Source organism: Neodiprion pinetum, chromosome 3 (genome assembly GCF_021155775.2).
Source record: "Neodiprion pinetum isolate iyNeoPine1 chromosome 3, iyNeoPine1.2, whole genome shotgun sequence".
NCBI lineage: Eukaryota > Metazoa > Arthropoda > Insecta > Hymenoptera > Diprionidae > Neodiprion > Neodiprion pinetum.
The window spans coordinates 41,192,316-41,215,651 of record NC_060234.1 but is presented as its reverse complement, the minus strand read 5'-3'; the positions used below and the strand labels follow the sequence as shown (position 1 = coordinate 41,215,651).

The following is a 23,336-nucleotide window of genomic DNA, read 5'->3' as shown; positions in this document are numbered from 1 at the left end:
TGAGAAAAATAAAATGCGTTCAAATACTGAGATATGAAAAAGTGTCTTAAAAATACAAATATTCTCATCGATTAGTCTATATTCTACGTATCTACAATAATATATATATACATTTATAAAACTTTGCATCAATGTAGATTATTTCTTTCACATTTTTCAAAAGGTTAATTAATTAGCATATACATCGTTTATCAAACGAACAGGAAAAAAAAAAATAAATAAATTATGCATAACCAAGCGACAATAAATATTGAAAATGCGTCATATAATTTGCTCGTTGAAACAAAACAATTGTAGAATAATTACAATCAAACAATCCGAACGAGGTAAAAAAGAAAAAAAAAAAAAAAAAAAAAAAACTGCACGCGTGACGTTGATCATTACATTGTACACGTACGGTACGATTTACTGGAATGAATCTGCAGGAAATGAAAATGAAAATTTTCTTGTTGTTTTATACCTGATTGAACGGTGTGGCGGTTAACAATCACGCAACGCATTTTACCCGTGCAACGGGATTATAGTTTATTGCTCACTTCAATCATGCATATCTGTAATGCTATACACGCGTAATTTAATATTGATGTGTCGGCAACGAAACGAACGAAAATGAATAAATTAAAAAATGAAAAAATGAAAAACAAAAAAAAAAAAAAACCTACAAATCCGCCGACTCTTAGCTTACAATTTTCGTTTCTTATGCCAGCTTCTGCGTTGCAACATAATTTTTGTTTTCCCTCAATGTTTACCACATAACAACCGACCTCGTAACGTTTTCCAATATACCAGCAGCAGCTAGACGTCCGCCAATGTAGGTGAAAACTTATCCCGCCCCTGGCCCTGATGATCCGTAGAAAACACAAGTATTTACCTCCTCTTCAAAAACTTTCCGTTGTTTATACATGTTGTTACATCGGCAGGTTAAAGTTATTACAAACAACTGCTAGCTAGCTGTGACTCGAAGACGAGAAAGTTACACATTCAGACCAATTGTGTAACTTGATGTAAAAAATGATGTTCGAGATGGTGTTACAATTCAATAGTTTAATCTATTTCTTATTCGTGCGGTTATTCCTTAATTAAAAATAGTTTTTGTTTTTTTTTGTCTATAAATAGTTGTAATAACATGTATATTTACTCTCATACAATTATACATTGTAACATTGTATTCGTACAACTTTTCACAGATATGTTTAAACAGCGAGTGTTGTAAATACAAACTTTCAGGTCACGTACGAGATATTATAACATGGACGTGAATTGAATTGTAAAAGTCTCGAATGACGAAGACGCCGACTTGATGTAAAAGATAATGAATGTCGAATAGTTCGTGAAATTGACGAAATTCCGACGATAATGTTACAAAATTGTGTTATACTTTGCAGCTGTCTCACAAATATTCAGTTACTGACACAGATTCGGAATTGACAAACCGCTATCTTCGTGCGTAAAATTAACGTTTGACCCCGTAGAAAGGAAAGAGAGAGACAGACACAGAGAGAGAGAGAGAGAGAGAGAAGGAGAGAGAAAAAGAAGAAAAAATTGTGTAACTTGCAGTAGACGACGATGAATACAGATCGGAATATAGTAATAAGTATTTAGTTGGGGAAAATAATAAAGAAAGAGTTTTATGCAAATGATGAAATAGGACGCGAATAGAGAATTTGACGATAAATTCACTATTAGCACGCTTCACGCTGTGTCGTTCAATTCGTTTCGCGCACAGATGATTGCGTCATTTCATGACGTACATGTTACACCTTTTCTTATACGATATATATTATATACACTCTGTATGAGGCATAAAATTATGTGAAAAATATGTACCGCACTAATGTAACTGTCAGGTAGTTTGGAATAAAAAATTATACGCTTCTTATATTCTACGACTGTTTGCAATTTGCATTTTCTCCGGACTTTTGATGTGTTTATGAGCAAAAAAAGAAAAATAATTAATAATTTTAATTTTTTGCCGTATTCATTGCAAAAATAACTGAAACTAAGCGTCACTTTATTTTCAGCTACCAAGATCGTATCGTCATAGCAGAATTCTGTACAAAGTAGTAAATCTTATCTCCACCGGTTCAAAAACGCTGGCGATTAAACGATTTAAAGTTCAAGTTCGGACGCTAAATGAGGACAAACGGACTTTCCGAATGTCGCTGATCTACGTGTTTTTCTCTCGTAAATAAATTAGAACGAAAATTAACGATTAAATGTTTTAAACCTTGAAATTATTGAGCGCATAATCCAGTTGTGCAACGATTTGTTTCAACGTTGCAAACTTTGGACCTACGAAGTGCGATTAGATTAGATTCGTCAAGATTGGGGCATAATTACTATTATTATTATTATACCCAAAACTGACAGTAACTTGAAGCTATCGGTTATTTTTAATCCTCGCAATTAAAGCATCCAATTTTACCCTTGGTGTATAAAAACAGTGTCATTTTTCTCCCAAAGAGATGAGAAAAAAAAAAAAAAATGTCACGTTTAATCATTTTCACATTATTGTGTGAGAAATAACGAGCGAAACTTGAGACACGTATGAATACGATGATTGATAATGAGAAATATTTGATTTACGTAAAATCCGGTATTATATAAGTATAAATAAATAATATATATATGTGTATACATATGCGTATGTGTTATACTCACTTGTATCCAGTGAGGATGTTGAGTAGCGTCGATTTTCCCGCACCCGATGGACCCATGATCGCGGTCAATTCTCCAGACCGCAGCCGTCCACTGACGGATTTTAATATGGTTTTTACATCTGAAAGATAAAACATATTGTAAGAACGATAATTAACATGTTAAAAAAACGTCGACTCATCGAACCGCGAAACAAACGTAGGACGAGTAAATAACTGATGTATACCTTCGTAGAATTTAAAAAAAATTTTGTAGATAACGCGGGCGTTTTTTAAACTCTAAATTTTCTCATATTTAAGGGGATGTCGTAGTTATTTTTTTATTTTAGCTTTTTTAGTTAAACAAGGCTTTAAAGTCAATTTATTCTTGCACAAGCATTAAATTTTCGCAACAGTTGCAAGAAAATATAGCAATTTTCATTTTCTACCTAGAAATATATTTTTCGAATGTGGTAAAAAATGAAAATAGTCGAGGACTGAGCGGTAACAGGAACTAAAAATTGCTCTCAGTGTAATTACAAGTGTTGCTCAATCGGATGAAATCTATATCCGATGGCATATCGAATGATCGAATACCGAATCCGGATGTAATTCAATTCCTAATGCCAAAGCAGCTGATTCACTGTGTGTAAAGTTTGTCGAGTTACGGTTATAGATGTATAACAACCTGTTTAATGTTCTGCTCTAACAGTATCGTGAGGAGAATTTGCATTCCGCAAACGAGTCTTCAGTCCGCCTAAATTACCGTAAATTTTTCGATTCAAGTTATTATAATACATGCACTGCACATAATTGACATTCAGATATGTACTTTCGTTTAAAACTGTGAGTGAAATACACACACGTGCATAATAAGTATACGATCATTTGCGATGCGGAAGTTTTTATTAACGAAGGCGCAAAAAAATTCCTGCATAAAAACTCGATATTGTTTTTTCGTTTTACTGCACTCCAGGAACAAGCGAGTCTAGTAGATTTACATCGCTTTAGACGATGATACCTCGAGTTTCTCGCATTACAATTTTAGTATAATTTATTACAAACAATTATCGCATGCAAGTACCGCAACCGCAAAACTTGAATGAAAATAAAAATAATTTCAGATCTGAAAACTAGGCTTGCAATAATTTTACACATGATTATAAATTCTCGTGCGAATGAGGCGTGAGTTTTGAATATACTTATAACGGTAAAAACCGCAAATCGTATTCAATATTAGCACTGTTGTGAATTTTTAAGTTTACTAAATGCGACTTGAGCATATCCCAATTTTTTATATGGTTAACAGTGATCGTAACGAGAAAGAATAGCAACGGATACTAGACTTTCCGGTAACGGCTAGAAAACTAATTTTCATTTTCTACCTAGAACTGTATTTTTCGATTGTGGTAAAAAATGAAAATAGTCAAGGACTGAGCGGTAACCGGAAATAAAAATTTCTTTCAGTGTGTGAATTTTTTCTTAAATAGTAGCAGTAATGCCCGCTAAAACATCGCGGTTACACATATTTTTTTTTTAAACATTATTACTTTTATAATAAAATATATACCGATAACGTGTACGAAACACGTCTGTTTCAATCGAGGAAATTCACTTTGTTGTTGGCACGGTTTAGAGTTGAGATAAAAATTTGAAAAAATTAGGCGATTGTTTTTGAATCATTTGAAATTGATTTGAGGAGCATGCTTGAAAAAATTCGTCAACATCCTGAATATGGAAGATCCTAACGTAGATGCACAAGACGTGCACATTTGTTAGATGGATAAATCATCGCCTGAACTTGCCAGGATGATTTCAACAATTACACATGTCAAATATTGTCACGTGAGAGAATGGTACACGATACGTAAGAGATCGGTTGATATTGTTGAACATCGAATCAAATTTTAACGGCCATAAATATTATGTATCTACCACGAATACGGACATTTCAAATATTTTCGATGTTTTTGTTAGAATTGTAAAGAGGCTGCGGTGTTTGAACATCGCTCGAAAATATCATCCAATCACGTTGCATTTGCGCATGCGTTCACGCACGATGCATGTGCACACAATTCTATCGCGTGCAAAGTTCTCAGAGAGAATAGAGATAGAGATAGAGACGGAGAGACTGTGAGAGTGAGAGAGAAATATAATAGACGAGAGATCAAAGATTAAGGATCACAATAAGACGAGGAGCTCTTTTATCGGTCATCTTTTTTTTTTTTTTATCTTCTTCAGTTATTTTTCCACACACATGTATTCGTAAGGTATTAAAATCCGGTTAAACGTTGGATGTTTCGATCATCGTATAACGTGTGACTTTGAACGTGGAATCGGACAAGGATTCAAGGGCGAATTTTTTATTTGTCTTTTTTTTATTTTTTACTTCAATCTGATGAACGAAAGCATTATGTCTGATTGATTCGTGTTTATTTTCTCTTTTTTTTTTTTTTTTACATTGATAAATAAGTATCGAATTTTTTCGTCGTAGCCACCAATGTAAAAAAGGCAAAAGCAAACTTTATAAGTAATAAATGAATACGTTGGTCATTATTCCATGTATAGAATCAATGTTGATTTATTTTAATATAAACTCGGAACAATATATATATATATATATAATTGTGTAATCAGCGACACATGAAAATTCGTGCTGTCTTCTCCCAAGCTCTCAAATATCTCCGTATATAACGAATCCAAGGTCGGCGGGTTAGCTTTTTTCTCGAACAATAATATGAGACAGAATTCTCGTAACGACCGTACCCGTTGAATATGGATAATCCAGCCGCCATTACGAACTACGGTCGTTTAATGTCAGGATGAATTTTTTTTTCGAGGTAAGGCACCATCTGCACATCCTATTCTTTCTACAATTTGATCATACTAGTATGCGTATACACGTGTAATGTACGTAAATTAACTCAGCCAAAAGTTAACGATTATGTATGTGGGTATAAAAAAGTTAAAGTCGATCCATATGTGAATTTAAATTACGCGTAATGCAGAATAAAGCCTCCTTATGGGACTTCATAGTTCTCTTTCTCTCTCATTCGTCAAACGTAAGAGTGAAGAAAGAGCAGAATGAAAAAGGTTTCTGTTACCAGTCGCAAAGTTACACGGATATATTTTAATTTGCGTTCAATATAAAACGATAAAAATTCAATCAAACAATATGTAAAGAAAAATCATTCGAATCGTCATTGTTCCAGATAAATGATGCAGGTAGGATGATTGTAATGATAATATTATTTATGAATTTATTTCGAGCGTCAGACGATTTGACCTATATGCGGATTTTAAGATGCAAAATACTGGTTACGATCAAAACTGCCTTTATAGCAATGCGAGGAATTCAAATCAGTAAACACGATGACTGATGCAAGTCATATCCGTAATATAGCGAGAAAGAAAGGAAAGATAAGAAACAATAAAAAAAAAAAAAAAAAAAAACAAAAAAAAAAAGACACTTCCTACGAAAGGAGTAAACGAAAAGTTTTAATACTGTAATTATATCTGCATTGCACTATTCGACAAATAATTACACAAGATGAGAATACAACAAACGAGCAAAAAGAAAAAATCACAATGAGATCCACCCGTTAAAAAAGACGACGATCGGGGTCCGATTTTTATTCCCAAAGTTACTTGCAAAATTGAGTAAAAAAAATTACAACCGAATGCATCAAATTATATTTAATCGAAAGAACGTTGGTATTTCGTACAGAACCGATCGGAATTCACCCCTGAATTATAAAAGGCTTCTGATGCAGTCGAAGTCTGGCCTTGGCCGAATGTGTATTAACATATTTTCAAACCAGCTGCAGACCTTTCGCCATAATGCGAAGGAAAAAGAGAGACAACGAGAGTCGGCCAAGTGTGCCACTCATATTCGTTTATATCTTTTCTCGATGAAATTTTTTCGTCTTGTTAACGTTATTGTTATTATTACTATCATTATTATCATTGTTACGAAATGTAAAAATGTATAGAAAATATGTAAATTTGAACAACTGGTGAATTTGAAAAATTAACGAAATTATATATATATAATTTATATATATATATAAAGTATGTTTCTCTTCATAGTTCATCTCTTATACGTTTAAATACTCGTCTCGATAGAAAAAAGACCAACGTTCAACATATGCAAGGAAACGAGAAATTTGTCCGAAATGTCAAATTGAATATCGCTTCGAGACGCATGGCATAAAAAATCTGCCGCGTCGTTATTACCACGCTGTTTGTACTGCTAAAGAAATTTATTAAATTGAAAGTAATATAAATATCGTTAATTAACTGTAAGACCTTCGATACGGAGTTTCACCTGTAATTTAGACTCGATTAAGATTATTCTAGGCGAATGGTTATGGACATGGGATTGTGAGCGTATTAAAAATCGTACTTGAAACGTATGTATTTTGGTGAAAAATTGGTGAAAATTCTGAGGGGATAATTGTCGACGTGGCAACGAGATATTATCAACTAAAAAAATGTATTTGCAGAAATTAAACAATTTCTCTTTGAATAATGATTGAAAAAATTAAGAATATTTCAGACCGACTCTTCATTCGACGAAGTCGCATCCGAATAATAATATACGAACAACAAATTTAATTATACACCTTTGAGATCGTGGCTAAAGGATATCGATCCGGCTTACGGAGAAAAAAAAATCCGCATATGACGAACTTGTTTACCGTTTAGCATCTGCACGTTCATTTTTTGTGCTGTATAAGATATCGAGTTGAAAATTTTATGCGCTTATAAGGACCGCACGCGATTTTCGAATATCTTTCTGGCTGCGTTGTGCGAAACGTGGAGCAGGGTTAAAGTGCTGAATTTGAGAAGCTACGAAAACGCCTAAATCCGAATTATTTGGTCGCGAAAATTGAAGTAAAGAAATCAAACTTTGGAGAAACAACCAAGTTTCAAATGGTCGGAAACCCGATGGCTTAAAGTTCCGAAATGCCAGATTTCAAAACTTCAAGTTACGATTAAGCAAAGCTCCGAAAAATAGAGTTTCGAAAATTAAAATATACTCACACATAGTTGGGTGTAAAAAATCATAAAAAAAAAACGAAAATCAGAATGACCAGGGTTCCGAATGTAAAAATATCGAAAATCCAAAACAAAACCCAATCGAATTGAAGAATAATTCGTTCTCGATATTTCCCTTCTATATTCACTATATTTCGTCATCACGTGAAATAGATGAAACTAATATTCGAAAATCGGATGGTCGATAATAAACCGGAAAACTTTAAACGACCATCGATAATTCATTCTCGCCCCGGAGCGGTCATTATATTACGTACATGTATTTTGCGACTGTAACTTTGGAAAAGAATTTCAAACCTGACAAGAAAGAAGAACAATAGCTTTTTTACAAGTAATTATATATTTACTCGTTCTCCCTGATTTGTTGTTTCGTTCGATAGATAATTTGTTTTGCTGGGAACAAGACGTACTAGATAAAGATAATTTAATAAATTTACTAGGATCGGTGCAATGGTTGTTTGGTTAGATTTTTTCTTTTTTCACAAGGAAAAAAAAAAGTCAATATATTAGTTAAGAAGTAGGTATTCGAATAATTTTAAGCGTCATAAAATCTGAAAACAATCACCTGATTTGAATAAATTTCACCTAAATTGAAGAATATTCATTGGATTCATGTAATTATTATTGGGATTCAAAACGCTTATTTTAATCGAACGAATGATTGATGGTACGAAGAAGGTAAATCAGAGAGAACAAGTAAAAAATGGCAATTACGTGTGGAAGGCAGTTTTTTTTTTTTTGTTCAACCCGGAAATCAGTCCGCAGTAAAGACGAACGAAAAAACGGAATCAGTTTGCCTGAAAATTCAAGGTAGACTGATCGACGAAAAAAAAAGCTTCTCGATGCAGACAAAGAGAAAAAAAAATGGCAATTATACGTATGACAAGAATGCGAAGCGTACAAAAAGTAAGACACGAACTGAATAATTACGAAGTATGTTTAAATTGCGGGGGAAAAGAAGAAAACAACATCGAAAATTGAAAGACAAACATCTCATCGACTATTAGTTGAGAATTTATTTTTAATACGTCTCTGAATAACGGATTTCTGGTTTTTCCAATCACAACGTATACATGCATCGCATAATTACTAAATGGCTGAACTTTACCGTCAATACAATTACAATTTTTTACTGTCATCCATATTTAATGGCTCAATTTTTTAAAATCATTATTGCGCGAAGCATGTTTTTTTTTTTTTTTTTTTTTTTTAATTCATACGAGTATACTTGTTTTTAAATTCTTTCTTTCGTCTTATCAAATATCGGATAAGACTGTGTCTCACGTAATCTAATCGATTTATAAGTATAGAACAGAGAATGTCTGAATTTAGGTGCAGATGCACCGAGGAGTTCAAAAGCCGAGTGATTGTACAATCAACGATGAGTCAGAGTTTCCCAATCATAAAAGCGAAACAATGTATTTTCTCTGAGCTAGCAAAATGTGAAACGATGATTTTTCTCCTTGGTGAATCCAATGAACATTGATTGAAATATCACGATACGAACAATATCCTTTTTGGGTGTGCGAGTAAGGAGAAATAGAACAATGGAAATACGGATGACGATGAAGACAGCAAAATTTTTAGTAACACCAATTTGCAGATGGAGAAGGTAGGCAGAAAATATTTTACTAGAAAATAGTTATTCGTCGTTGCGAGGTAAAAAAAGTATTTAGAGTGTTTTTCCATCATCATTCTTTCAAACTTAAAATTAAAATACATAATGTAGCGGATGGGTTGTAGAAAATAAAATATTTCCACAAATGATAATTCGTGTAACATGGAAAAAAAATACGACGAGAGAAGGCAAAAATTTGTATAAAAAAATCCAACAATCGGAACTCTTGCATTTACGTATATAATTGGAATTGATCTGTAAAACAGAAGTTTCAACCATTTCTTTATACATTATTAATTAGTCAACTTTCATTGAATAAATCATATTTCTTATTGTTGAAGAAAATTTAATTTTTGGAAAAAACGACTCGAGCGTAGTGCAAAATATATAATTTTAAAGAATTCCGCAACAACGGTTATAACATTTATACGACAAACATTTTTTTTTTCAACATTTTTTTCACTCTTTCGCCATCGTAATTTCAGTACAACAACCGTTGCTAAGACAAAGTTGAATCATCAGGATTTTGATCGGTCTCGGATTGCTTTTTTTTTTCTAACGAAACCTCCGGATTTTGGAAAATAATTAAAAAGAGTGAAAAATAAAATCTCACTGCGTCGTTTAATTTCTTTAATCGTTAAACTGTGTTATTGGAAAGAAGTTTCAAATAAATTTAAAGGCATAAAAGATAACACGGATCGAGGCTGTTCTCAAGTAAAGGATAAGAGCATAAACAACCCAATAAACAATGCCAGTATATAAAGCGTATGAAATTCGTCAAAAAAGAACGTTTTATTCTGTAGAATAAACGTGCAGCACCTACGTATTTTATTGCGAAGAATGTCCGCCGTGATTTCGGTTTATTAAACGTTTTTGGTGGACGTCTTACGATAGTTGTTCATATGCAAATTTTATACGTTTGAAACCAAACATTTATAAATCGTATCTCAATTTGTTGATAAAACGTATCGAAAATCCGTTATTTTAATATTTATGGTAATCGTCTAATATTTGGATATTGATGACTACTAAGAGACGTTTCGCAAGTACGTTTTAAAACTCAAATTATGAAGGAAATTTTTTCTATTAAAATGTGTTGACAATGTCCGTTTAACTAACGTGACAAAATGTTTTCTGTTAATGACGCTTTAATCTTTCATTATTTATGTCTAAACGAATATTATACAGTGTTAAAAAACGTTTTTAATTGGACCTCTAGACTTGAATACATAACGTATCTTGGATGTGTAATTGAAAGCGTATATAGTACACTGCTATAGAGGAAGATCATTTCACGTTAGCTAGAAACAAGTCTGGGTTGAGTTAGAAAGCGTACGAATTTAGTTTATATATGTGAATCGATTTTATTATATCTTTGTTAGAACGTTACACAAATATCTTATATCTATAAATACTCATTTATCAAAAAAAAAGGTACATCTTGTAGCTCATAGACACAGCTCAACCTACACTATACTTTCGTCTTCACGGTAGTTACAACTAACAGAAAACGCTAAGAATATTACACTTATATCAGAAATATTTATATGCCTGTATGATTTGTACTTTTATATGACTGTTTTTAAAATTAGTTGACGTTTACCACAGTTTCTTAGCCCTTCTTTCGTACATAGGTATGCCGTGATCGAGCTAGTTTTAACCAGTCTTTCACGGCACACGAAACACTGGTTTCGGTTGCATCACCAATTTCCTTCTTGCCAAGAAAGGTTTGTTTCACAGCCTCTGAGAAAAAATACATCAAAAGGAAGGTACAATATCACGATATTGATAACTGATAAGGAATAATTTCAATGTAAATTGTGATGAATCTCGAATATATTGGGAAAAAAGTTAACAGTTTGCATAATTTGAATAATAATGTGTGAATAATATTGTTTTCACACGATAAATCCAAGTAATAACTGTTTCTCGAAAATTTCATGAATTATTCATTACCGTAAACAGTTTCCATTGTCAATGTCTTTTGAAATGGGACTTTGTCCCTCCCTGCCCAATTGAATTGCATCGCTAATTCGTTTGTGAGTAGTGACCTCATTATAGCCAACACACATTGGCGACCGCTTGTCCCTCCAACAGAAGCCAGTTTCCCGGTCTGCAACAAAATACTAAAATGAATGAATGTCGAATTGAATTCAAAATATTCTTACTGTTATCAACATCGATAACAATTTTGACTAGTTGGAGATTGTCGATTCCTAATATTTTTTCAGCATTTTTTAACGTTAACCCTCTCGATCAGACCGAGACCGATTTCATGTTGAATGAAAATCTCTCACCATATTGATATTTCGATGGGTGAAAGCAGTTTACCTCAGGGTTTAGGAGTATCTATAAGGCCATCTGACCTTGCTTAATGGAACTATGCAGTTAGAACCCTGACCTTGCGACCGATACAGTTTTATGAAGCCTCAAAGTGCGTGTTGCGTAGAAGCAACATACGGTCCGAGAGGGTTAAAACGTTACGAACCGCAATTCTGTATGCCTGTAGTAATTTTCATTATTCCTTTGCAGTCAACACATACCGAGCGTATTCTTCAATGAGAGACAACCCCCTCCCTAGTGCTAAGCCAACTCAGGCACATGACGCGTACGTGAAGTTCGGTCGAGTGGAGACTAACATGGCCACTGGCATTCTATCCCCTCCCGGCCGAGCCTCATGTGCCTGTGTTGGTTTGCGCTAGGGAGGGGGTTGGCCCTCATTGAAGAATACGCTCGGTATTAGTACCTATCCGTATGTCATGACATACATATTTTGAATATGATTGCAAGGTCTACTCACTAAATAAGTTCGATGCTCTTCGGATTTCAGGATATTTTCGAGGTTGGAGAAGTCTTCCATGGAGTTAAGAGGAAGTTTTGGGAATTCGGCTGGTTTCTTTGTTACGTCGATGCTGACTTCCTTCTGTTTTGAGAAGATTTTACGTAGTAGCAGATGGTTTTGTTCAGTGTAGGATTTAATGTGTTCTAAATACTGCAGAGTTTTTTCTTCAAAGGTATTCTGTTCGCGTGATGTGGTCGGGGTTGAAGGTTCAAGTTGTGAAAAGGATCTTGATAAGTCATATTGCGTGGTAGACCTGATGATCCTACTAGAAATGTTTCTATTTGATGTTTCATATCCAGACAACTGATTCGGTGACTCATGGGAATTATCATTATACTGGTGCTGTACGATCTTGTGGGCCAAGTTTTTCTTTGGTGTCTGATTTTTGGTAGATCCTTTGGCTGAGTTAATGTAGCGAGTATTCTTATTACGGTTAGAAGTCGATTCATCGACTTCGGACGGTGGCAAATTCTCGTCAGCTGAAGAGGTGTAACCTAAACTACTTGAACTTTCACGAGAACGCTTCGTTTTTTTTTTTTTGTTACTAACGTGTCGATTTTTAGCCTTCTTCTTGTCGGTTTTGTGTTTACGTTTTTTCTTTTGCGGCTCAGGTTCGACATCATCACTGTTCGTAGCTTCATTCTCGTCCACGTCATTGGTAATATCTTGCTGAGGTATTACAGTGGATTTTTTAGCGATGTTGCGAATTATTCCGGATTCATCGGACGTGCCCAGCTCCAGTAGGCGCGCCATCGTTGCTTCGGTGTCGTGGTAGTCATCTGTTAGTTAATCAAGGAATATCAATCAATACCGAATGCTCATTGATTAGCAAAATTAATCACAAATGTACAATATGATCAAAATATATCGTCGTAACTCTTATCCAAGTGAAAATTAATATGATTGAAACATTCAATCCGTATACAATTGTAAAAAAAAGTTCTACGTTCCAATAATCACCTCCGGTATGCAGTACTTTGTGAATGGCAAACTTTGGCCATGTTTTTTCATAGGCAGCCTTTGATTTTACAAGTTTTGTAAAATGATCTTCAGTTTTTGTCCGTGGCCAGTAACATTGGGTGTTGTTTTCGACCAGCCAAAGAACTGGTACCAATGCGCATTCTCTATCTTCGCCAACCAAGAATTCAATCACCGCATACATAGTTCTGCAGCACGACTGAGTAAAAACATCGTTAAATGTATCATATTCTCTAGTCTGGTGTATAAATTTATATTTGATCAAAATTCAAGCACTTTTATTCCACTCTGAGCAAAAAGTGCCAGTTTAAAAGTTTTTAATTAGGACATCAACATAGGAATATGCAAGGTAGTATATAAGTTAAAAGATGAATCGATCATGAAACATTATGAAGATTTTGGGAACGCATGTCTAACCAATACTTGAACGTCAATGTGACGTACAAAACTATAATAAATCAGCTCAAAAGTGATGTTATGAACATATGGTAGAGTTGGGTATATTGGACTACTAGGTAAATTAGACTCGGCATATACGGTATATGGTAATAGGTATACGATAATGTTATTTTTTGCTAAACATCTCAATTGAAGCAAACTTTTAATATAAAAGAGATAATGAACCTACGATTCTCGGGAATGTGTGCGAGGTAGACATAGACATACTATACATGTCTTGAACGAATCCCTCTTCCTCGTACACATTGCCGAGAATCGTAGGTTCATCATCTGTTTTTTGTCGAGAGCTCGTTTCGTTGAGATGTTTAACAAAAAATAAAAATTTTATTTCATTTCGTGTAGTATCGGAGTTACTGCGAAACCATCTTTAAATGGAAGACAGACGAATTTATGTAATATATCATCGACGCGATAAGATTTCGCTACGTTGAAACTTCTTACGAAAAAAATCCCTAGTTTGGAAGATTTAATAGGTTTCTGATAAAGGTCTCGCTTGTACTTGAACGGAGTACCTATAATTCTATATTCTCCGGCAATGAAAAGGATTGATTTGATCACTAATATTTCTGTCCCACAAGCTACTACATTATCCGGCCTTTTTATTGATATTTTGAATTTTTTCGTTTCCAGAGCCTGACATTCACGAGAATTTCCAATAAATTTGGGTTTAGGAATAAATTTTTCCTGACAATTAGTTTTACGAATAGAACTTAGTTCTTCAAGTCGATTACTCAGCTGCTGCAGCGGCAAGCGTTTCGATCGAATAAGTCGTTTCAAATGGCCCAAATGATTTTCATACACAAAGCAACTGTATTCTTCTAATGGGCCAAATCGTTCTACGTCGTCTATGACATGCAGCAGCGAATGTACATTATATACGACAAAGTTTTGTCCGTATATCTTAGCACCTTGAGTAACGAATTTTTCGATCATATCTTGCGCGATGTTTCGAAAACGCGAGAACAAGGCTGTATTCGATAGAATATACACGGCGGCAGACAATAATAAAAAATGTTTGTACTTTTTTCGATCTAGCACATCCCGCATTACAACAGGGCCGGAATATAACAAGAAAAATCTAAATTCTGTCGCTTTCCATCGATGCAAATCCAAAAATCCACGGGGCTTTCGAGGAAACTCTGCCGGAACATATCGCGCCAATAGTTTCATTATACGTTCAATTTCTAACAAAATATCCTTAGACAATTTGCAATCACGTGAACCCTCGACCCAGTATTTAAGGAGCAACCTCTTCAAAATTCCCAGGTAGATTAAATGCATGGGATCTAAAGGAAATTGGGAGACTAGTCCCACGTAAAGATCTAAAAGAGGCGAACGTCCTTTAACGTGACGATCGTTTTCACTAGGTGCAACAAAATCACTATCTTTTCGCTTCTGGAATTCGGTGTCACATGGATAACACAGTTTACGGTTGAGATGAACTGCGCGAATCTTACACCTCTCGCAAGCATCCTTACCCGAATGTCCTAAACACATTTTCAACATAGATCTCGCGGGCGCGTCACACGCGAATAAACCAACTCTGACAAAGTATTTGGTGCCATTAAACTCAAAACCATTGGTGCTTAAACGTGACGTTTCTTTAATTAAATCTCGTAAATATGAAGATAGTGGCATCGGTTTACCCGTACCATAATAAACACCAATTACAAATGGGCTATCATCGATCATTGAAATACTGCGTCCCAAAATTGGCCAAAATGATGTTCCGCTACTTTTATAAACGGGAATCCCATCAATATTAAAATCAACTCGCAACGTATGTTCAGGTGACAGTCCTTTTTTGAGACCTGACTCGAGTTTTTGTCTCAAGCATTTCTCCAAACCGAAATAACACATTTCTCCGTTGTCTAAATTTAACGTTTCAATACGTCGTGACGTGTGAAGTAGAGTCCTAGCACTTAAGGGTAAGATAGGATGTGCTGGTTTCAATAATGCTAGCAATTGATCGATCGCGTTATGTGTGATGTTATTTGAAGATGCCCAGTCGCGCAAATTTTCAACAAAGTTCGTTTCATCATCTAAATGCACTTCATCGCTGACGGAACTTGAATTATCTTCAGAACTGTACAACGTAGCTTTGATGCTATCTATGTCACTTTCGATGTCTTTGAAATCTTTATTATCGCGGTTCGAATTAGAGTTTTCTTCATTCTGTTCATTACTTTGATGGATATGATCAACATCATAATCGCTATCTATAGAGTGCACATATTCTCCGATACAAGACACATGTTCATGACTAGCATCTTTTAATTGTGATTTCGTAAGGTGCTCGAGTGCACAATTATTGCCTGCAATACTCAGTAATACTTTACGAGTATTTATAGCTGTTTTGCGACGCAAATGTCGTTTACTCAGAACTTTTAAATCATGAGGCATGTTATAAAACTAAATAATAATACACACCAGACAAGAAATGATGTACGCTTTAACGTGCTTGCCTTATTTGTCGTAAATATCCGCACACCACTCTGAAAACTAAAAGTTAAATGAACCTAATGAACGTAGTACGTGAGTCAATACAGAAGATTCATAGCAATAAAGCTTTTACACGAGTTAGCGCAACAATTTATATAAAATTTTATTGAAAATTAAGTAATTTGATCAAAAATGCTGTTTCGTGTATATTTTCTTGGATTTGGGCTAAATAAATATTAAAAAGGCATTTGTAGCCGAACAATTTTGTAAACACGAATAAAAAACGTGGTCAGCTACCCATCGAACGTATATAATACGCAGGTAATGAGTAGTTTCATTCTATTGGATTTGACTCTGACATTTACCGATAAACGCATAGTATACTCATGATTTACGTTCAGTAGTAGGAATCGTGATATATTTCAGGACTAGATAGTACTGTTACTAATATTATTATTCTATAGTACTTATAGTTCTATGTATCGCTATTTATTGTTACTACAAATTAAACAAGATCGTAGTTTAACGTTGAACCAATTCTGGGCCGATGTCCTGCTTATATTCTAATACTTTTCGAATAGTATATCATGACGCCTACTACTGAACGTAAATCATGAGTATACTATACGTTTATCGGTAAAGATCAAAGTCAAATCCAATGGAATAAAATTACTTGTTACGAATTTCCTGCGTATTATATACGTTTGATGGGTAGATGACCACTATTTTTACCAGTGTTTACAAAATTATTCAGGTGCAAATCCCTTTTTTATATTTATTCAGCCCAAATCCAAGAAAATATACACAAAACAGAATTTTGGATCAAAATACATAATTTTTAATAAACCTCTATATAAGTTGTTGCACTAACTGGTGAAAAAGCTTTATTGCTACGGATCTTCTCTATTGTCTCTATTGTCTAACATGACCGTCTTCTTCTGATGGATAATAATTGTTATTTTCAATTGAAGGGAAAAGAAAATAAAAAATATTGTCAAAATAATATTTCTGTGATTTCGATGGCACAGAAATATTTACGTGGCTGTATTACTATACTTTGTTACTTTGGAAGATGCTACGAGTTCATATGTATGTTATAGATATGTTGAAACGGTATCTAAAAAAATAATAAACACGAAACCGATTTCAAACAATACAGAGCAAAAGTTACTAATAACCGCATGATCACATGGGATGATTATTAACATGAAGTTTTCCTCAAATTCGACAAGAACTAATATAATTAACCTATAATATACGTATCATAGTAAACTTAACACATATAAATAACGTTTAAAAACAGTTCAAAAATATTCATGAACGTTATATAATAAACAATAAACTATTCCATATTTTTATGGTACATCGTTTGGTTTAGAGAAAAAGACGCAGAACATTACACATAGTTTCTTTTGAAGAAAGAAAAGAAAGGAAAGAAAAAAATACAGAAGAGACAGAATTTGAGTTGCAAAACACATTATTTTTTCAACCAAGAATGCTCGATGTATTAAGACAAAATACCACCATATTTGGAAAAATATGTAGTTGTACTTACCAGCGTTATTTAATGACGAATTTGCTTCTTCCGTCTAGGCCGCAGATTAACAATAGCTTCTCACCTTTTTTGCTACACGATCACCGATCGATCCGAGCACCTCCGCATTCGGTTGACGAATAACGCCATAACCAGCGCCTGAGGCCAGTTGCAAGGGTGGGGATGAATATAGGCTCCCAGACAAAGACAAAGATAGAGGAGACGCAAGAGCGACAGAGAGATCGTGCCCAAAAGGGAATCAACTTTGCCATATATGCCCGTGTTATTCCGAGCTGTCCTTGTCTTACCACTCGCTATACTTACACTTACTGTATGAATGCGCGGTCCATGGGATAAGTTCTGTCTCTACATATAATTATTGCGCTCTTACTCTAGCTTGCAGCGTTACCGACGCTGACGCACCAGAGCAGGAGAATAATATATCAGTAGTGACACAATGTATAACGCACAGAACTCCGATAAAATAGCGCGAAAAATAAACGTACAAACGACGTTAAAAATGCGACAGGATATGATGAACGCTTGTTTTAGCAAGTACTCATACAAGATATTGAAGTCTTGACGTAATTCGTGCCAAATAATGAGATTTAATATATTATAATATGATAACCAATATTGTGAAATAATTATAAAAATGTACAATAAATTATTATTCTTGGTACGAAATTATTCACGTTTCGGACACTTCTTTATTCTCTTCCTTTTATTGGTTATATCTATGTTCCATGCACCGGTAAATGAATACAAGATCAGTGTTCAGCTTTAGTTACCACATAATATTGGCATCAAAATAACGGGTAATTAAAGTCCATTTTTCGGAAACTAATTATAAGATAATCAACTGATTTGGCCACCGCTTGGCATCAGGCGGTTCCGCATACATGAATACTAAAAGTGCGTTCATAATCTGAATATTGTACTCAACGTTGAATTTTCCTCAATCGTGTTGAAGTAAAACAAGTATGAACCCATTTGATCAAATATACATATTATACAATTCAATGTATCTTGAAAATAGTCCGATATTGAATAAATTTCATAAACGGTTATTGAACGTAGATCACAAGTAGCAGTAAAACGTGAACAATAATCGTTGAAAAAATACGTTCATCAAACGATGAATATATTTCTGTGCAATAGTGGAAAACCGCAATAATTAAGCGCTTAATTGGGGTTGCTGGTAGTTGTATGATGAATGTACAATATATATATATATATATATATATATATATATATATATATTAGGGTGTGTCGAAAATGAACTTTTTTTTTTCTTCGCTCCTACCACTCAAAACTTTAGGTTTTGACATTAAAGAGGTCCTCGTTCAAGGAGGGCGCTGTAGCTTGAAGTTTAGAAGTCGCTCAACGAGGATTTAGGTTTCCCATCTAATTAACACGTAAAAAATATTGTTTTTCGTTCAAAATGATGTCAGGCATCCAAAAAATTGGCGATTTCTGTGCTTCTTGGCTTATTTGAAAGCATGACTCATCCCCTAAACGATGATAGGTCGTTTTTCGACTTACCTTGTACCAATTTTTTTTACGCCACTTTTCGACCACAATAGTCACTTTTTCAAGTTTACAAAGTCTCCAATGTATCAATGAGTTCAAAATGAATTGCTACAAGTATTGATTCTTGATTCGAATATAAATAACCAATTCCAAAAATTAGTGAAACATACAAAATTTCTCAAAATAAACATGGTTTTTTGAATAAAATTGAAGATACGGAATTTACCAATTTTTAGAATTGGTTATTTATATTCGAATCAAGAATCAATACTTGTAGCAATTCATTTTGGACTCATTGATACCTTGGAGACTTTGTAAACTTGAAAAAGTGACTATTGTGGTCGAAAAGTGGCGTAAAAAAAAATTGGAACAAGGTAAGTCGAAAAACGACCTATCATCGTTTAGGGGATGAGTCATGCTTTCAAATAAGCCAAGAAATACAGACATCGCCAATTTTATGGTTGCCTGACATCATTTTGAACGAAAAACAATATTTTTTACGTGTTAATTAGATGGGAAACCTAAATCCTCGTTGAGCGACTTCTAAACTTCAAGCTACAGCGCCCTCCTTGAACGAGGACCTCTTTAATGTCAAAACCTAAAGTTTTGAGTGGTAGGAGCGAAGAAAAAAAAAAAGTTCATTTTCGACACACCCTAATATATATATATATAGATGTTGTAGACACCAAGATTGAAAATGAATTTCATAAACGTCTATCACGCGTAGATCAGAAATACCAATAAAACGTACATTATAATAGTCGAAGATATACGTTCATAAAACAATCAATATACTGCTGTGCAATGGTGAATAGGAAGTATGATAAACGTCTAATTAAAGTTGCTGGCAGTTGTGTCATGAATGAATATTATATGTTGTGATTACCAAAATCATAAACGAATTTCGTGAACGTTAATAGCTCGTAATTTGTAAATTCAAATGAAACGATTCTGATAAAACGTTGAAAGATGGAGTACCAACATCGTTAAACATATAAGTTTTAAACGATTTTCGTACGAATAATGAACAAATATACTATACGTTGCTTTTGCTATAATAATACGTATTTTAAACTTCTGTATAATGAAATACGCATAATAAACAGAGTAATCATACGAATAATATCCATCCGAAATATTACAGTATATGTGATACGGTTGAATTTTATACTTATACCATTATTAAACGACTTCGACGTTTCATATACGAAATTTATACTGGTGTGTGTTTATTGGGAAGAGTATAAACGACGAAGAATTTGTTTTCAGCTATACCGAATAGCAGACTCATTATACAAAACGATCATCCGTTATCGGACGACGATGACGATTAAATTAAATTGCAGGGAACGAATCGACGCCATTATTGCAGTTGCACAAAGCTGCGAGTGAGCAGAAAATTTGCAACCGTCCGCACGGTTTATTTCTGTAAAGGTACAGTACAAGGCCACGTGTTGCGTACATATACGTATATGTATATAATATCACGACCCTGAAGGTTTTTAAAATCGACTTTTATACAAACCATGGACATCGTGTTATGATCCCTTACATATCATCTGCATTCTGCATGCAATATATTAATATTGCATTATAGTCGTCGGCGTGGAAAATGCGCGAAGGATAAAGAAGAATTTCGCAACAGAGTCGCAGGAATCAGGTTACATACGTGTATGTATACAACCGGGACAATCTGTTGAAACTTGAAAACGAACCGCGCATGCGCGAGTTTTATCGGCTGTTCGCGCAGGCTGGCCAACCCGAGTTTTCGGCTGTCAAACTCTTTCTGTCGGCGATGCGGTTGATACGAATTTTCAAGGTTAGAATCTCAAATAATTGAAGTAGCTACTCGGAAAGGTTTGGGAAGCGTTTGTTGTCGGGTCGGAAAGTCGACTCTTCAAAGAACGGTCGGAATCCAATGCTTATGCTCTTTGAAGATTCAAACGTACACATTTTGCGTACGTTGGCACGCCTGCGTCGCGGACAAAGAATATCGCCGCGGGAAGATTTCGCCGACCAATGTGATTCAATTCTTTGGCGCGTGCCCGGTTGATTTTCAAGTTTCAAGAGATTGTTCCGGCATATATGTATGTAACTATACGATTCAAGGTAGGCATAAACGGTGAAAATTATAACGGATTTCGATGTAAACAAGTTGCTATCAACGCAGTAAAACTTGTTCTTTTCCACTGTCAAGCACCTACGATGCATGTTGCGACGACATAAATGCATTATGGAATATATTGTACAAGGAAATTATAAACAATCGTTGTACAAAATCAAATATCCGAATGAATATAACAAGAACATTGCTAATAAATTATAACTATCATACAAACGTATCGATAACGTCAAACTATTTACTTTGCAATACATCGTATATTGTTGGTTTACTTAAAAATCCATACCTTGTACGAGTAATATTAATCATACGCGGTGAGAAAATTAATATAATAACGTCGTGTAAGATAAAGTAGAAAAGAGAAAAAAGAAAAAAAAAAAACTAAATAAATAAATAAAAAAACCAAGTCAACGGCATAAAAGAAAAGTGAAAATATTGTCCAACAACTTTTACTTTGCTTTCATATTCCGGCTCGTGTGCACCGTGCGATTCAAGCTTGTATGCGCGCGCACACACAAAGTGACTACACGTATATCGCGCAACACGTACGACTGTTATGCCCATGTATAATTCATGCGATTTGCACGTATTGCATGTATCCGGATACGCGGTAGAACGTCGATTAGAGATCCCAGATCCTAGACCTGATCTACGGACGGTTTGCAAGTACAATAGCCCACTTTCACTTCGTGGTCAATGTCATTTCGTGAAACCCGTTTCCACCTTCGCGAGCCGCGTGAAATAATAATAATTATAATTATACACGGGATTACATTACACTTACAATGATACACGTGATGTTTTCCGACAATTTTCAAGCCCTGCAGGCTTTTCGAAATTCTGTATTATAACAGCTACGCGCTGTTTTATCTTTTTCTTTTTCTTTTTTTTTTTTTGATGCAAAAAGTTTTCAATCAACAACTCAAGTTGAATTATTATTCTTTGGCATTTGTGTGTTTGTTTTATTTATTTTCTTCTTTTCATCATTCCTTCTCTCTTTTTCCATTACCGCTAATAATTACAAACAATTTTATTCTACCCGCGGTGTTTCGGATATATCATCAAGCGAGGAAAAATATTCAATTTTGAATTATATTGTTATTGTTAACGATATGATGTCGATATTTCGCACCGAAATTTGAATTTCACGCATAGCTAATATATAATTCATCGATTATATGTACAAATCTGATGATTATGGTATTTATTATCACGAACAAATTCGAGATTAGGTGTAGATAATAATAATATATTATTGCAGCAGAATTCCACGTTCAATTTTTCGACGTATGGCCTGTATTTGCGATTTTCTCCTGAAAAATTTTTCTCTTTCCGTTTCTATCTTTCTCAATCTTCCGCCAGTAATATCACCGATAAATTTCACTGTCTATTGCAATTATAAGTTGACGTCACGGAATAACGATTTGATTTCCGATTAATTTCATACCTCACGTATGCGTATACATATTTAATAATATATCGCACGCGTAGGATTGAAAATATCTAGATATCATGACGTGGGACACAATTATGAAACCAGTTCCTGTTTATCGTTAAACTTGTTTGCATATCCGCGAATGTATAGAGAGATGTATGCAGTAAGTTTGCGAATTCGATATTTGGTACGCAGGCAAGGTTTGACACTTTTTTACTATACTTTTCTCTCAGCATTATTAGCAGTATTGTAATTTAACGCTAATTTGTTTACGGTGGGAAATAAAAGTTACGACGATGATGACGATGATGATAATAAAAATAACACTAATATAATACTTGTGCTCCGGTAAACACGGAGTAATTACAAACAAGATTATTGCGTTATCTTTTTGCCGGATTAGGAGTAAGAAAAAATACGTATATTTAAAGTAATAAGGAATATATCGTCTATACCATGACATGTTTGCTGTATAAATATTATCCGACTATTCAAAAAATTTCACATTATAAAGTATACGCAAGGAATGACTGATACATTATTATACGGATCAAGAGGAAGTTTTATAATTTATTCAATTGTTTGAAAAAAAAAAAAATCAACAAAATGTGAGGATGTTTATTTTTTTCTATTGTTACATTGTCAGATTCAGCACCTCAGAACGATATTTGAGAAT

At 34.3% G+C, this 23,336-nt stretch overlaps 1 protein-coding gene and 1 long non-coding RNA gene across 6 annotated transcripts in view; both read right to left on the bottom strand.

The window, feature by feature from the left end:
* Positions 1 to 2,620: 2,620 nt before the first annotated feature.
* Positions 2,621 to 23,336, bottom strand: part of LOC124215167 (uncharacterized) — a 40,955-nt gene continuing 20,239 nt past the window's right edge. The window contains exon 3 of the long non-coding RNA XR_006882293.2: positions 2,621 to 2,779. This is a non-coding gene — a long non-coding RNA (uncharacterized lncRNA). The remainder of the gene's footprint in view (positions 2,780 to 23,336) is intronic.
* Positions 10,655 to 18,141, bottom strand: LOC124215163 (uncharacterized). Of its 5 annotated transcripts, none has more exons than XM_069134235.1 (6): positions 17,592 to 18,141; positions 16,025 to 16,096; positions 13,118 to 13,334; positions 12,116 to 12,936; positions 11,272 to 11,441; positions 10,655 to 11,058 (listed from the first exon to the last, which is right to left on the bottom strand). In XM_069134235.1, exons 3-6 carry the CDS (start codon positions 13,317 to 13,319, stop codon positions 11,016 to 11,018), a joined length of 1,236 nt encoding a protein of 411 aa, XP_068990336.1. In that variant the 5' UTR covers positions 13,320 to 13,334; positions 16,025 to 16,096; positions 17,592 to 18,141; the 3' UTR covers positions 10,655 to 11,015. The 5 variants fall into 5 exon arrangements, 4 of the variants coding, with proteins under 4 accessions (XP_068990336.1, XP_046474164.1, XP_046474165.1 ...); XM_046618208.2 differs by having other exon boundaries at positions 11,272 to 11,428; positions 17,592 to 18,128; XM_046618209.2 differs by lacking the exon at positions 16,025 to 16,096 and having other exon boundaries at positions 11,272 to 11,428; positions 17,592 to 18,127.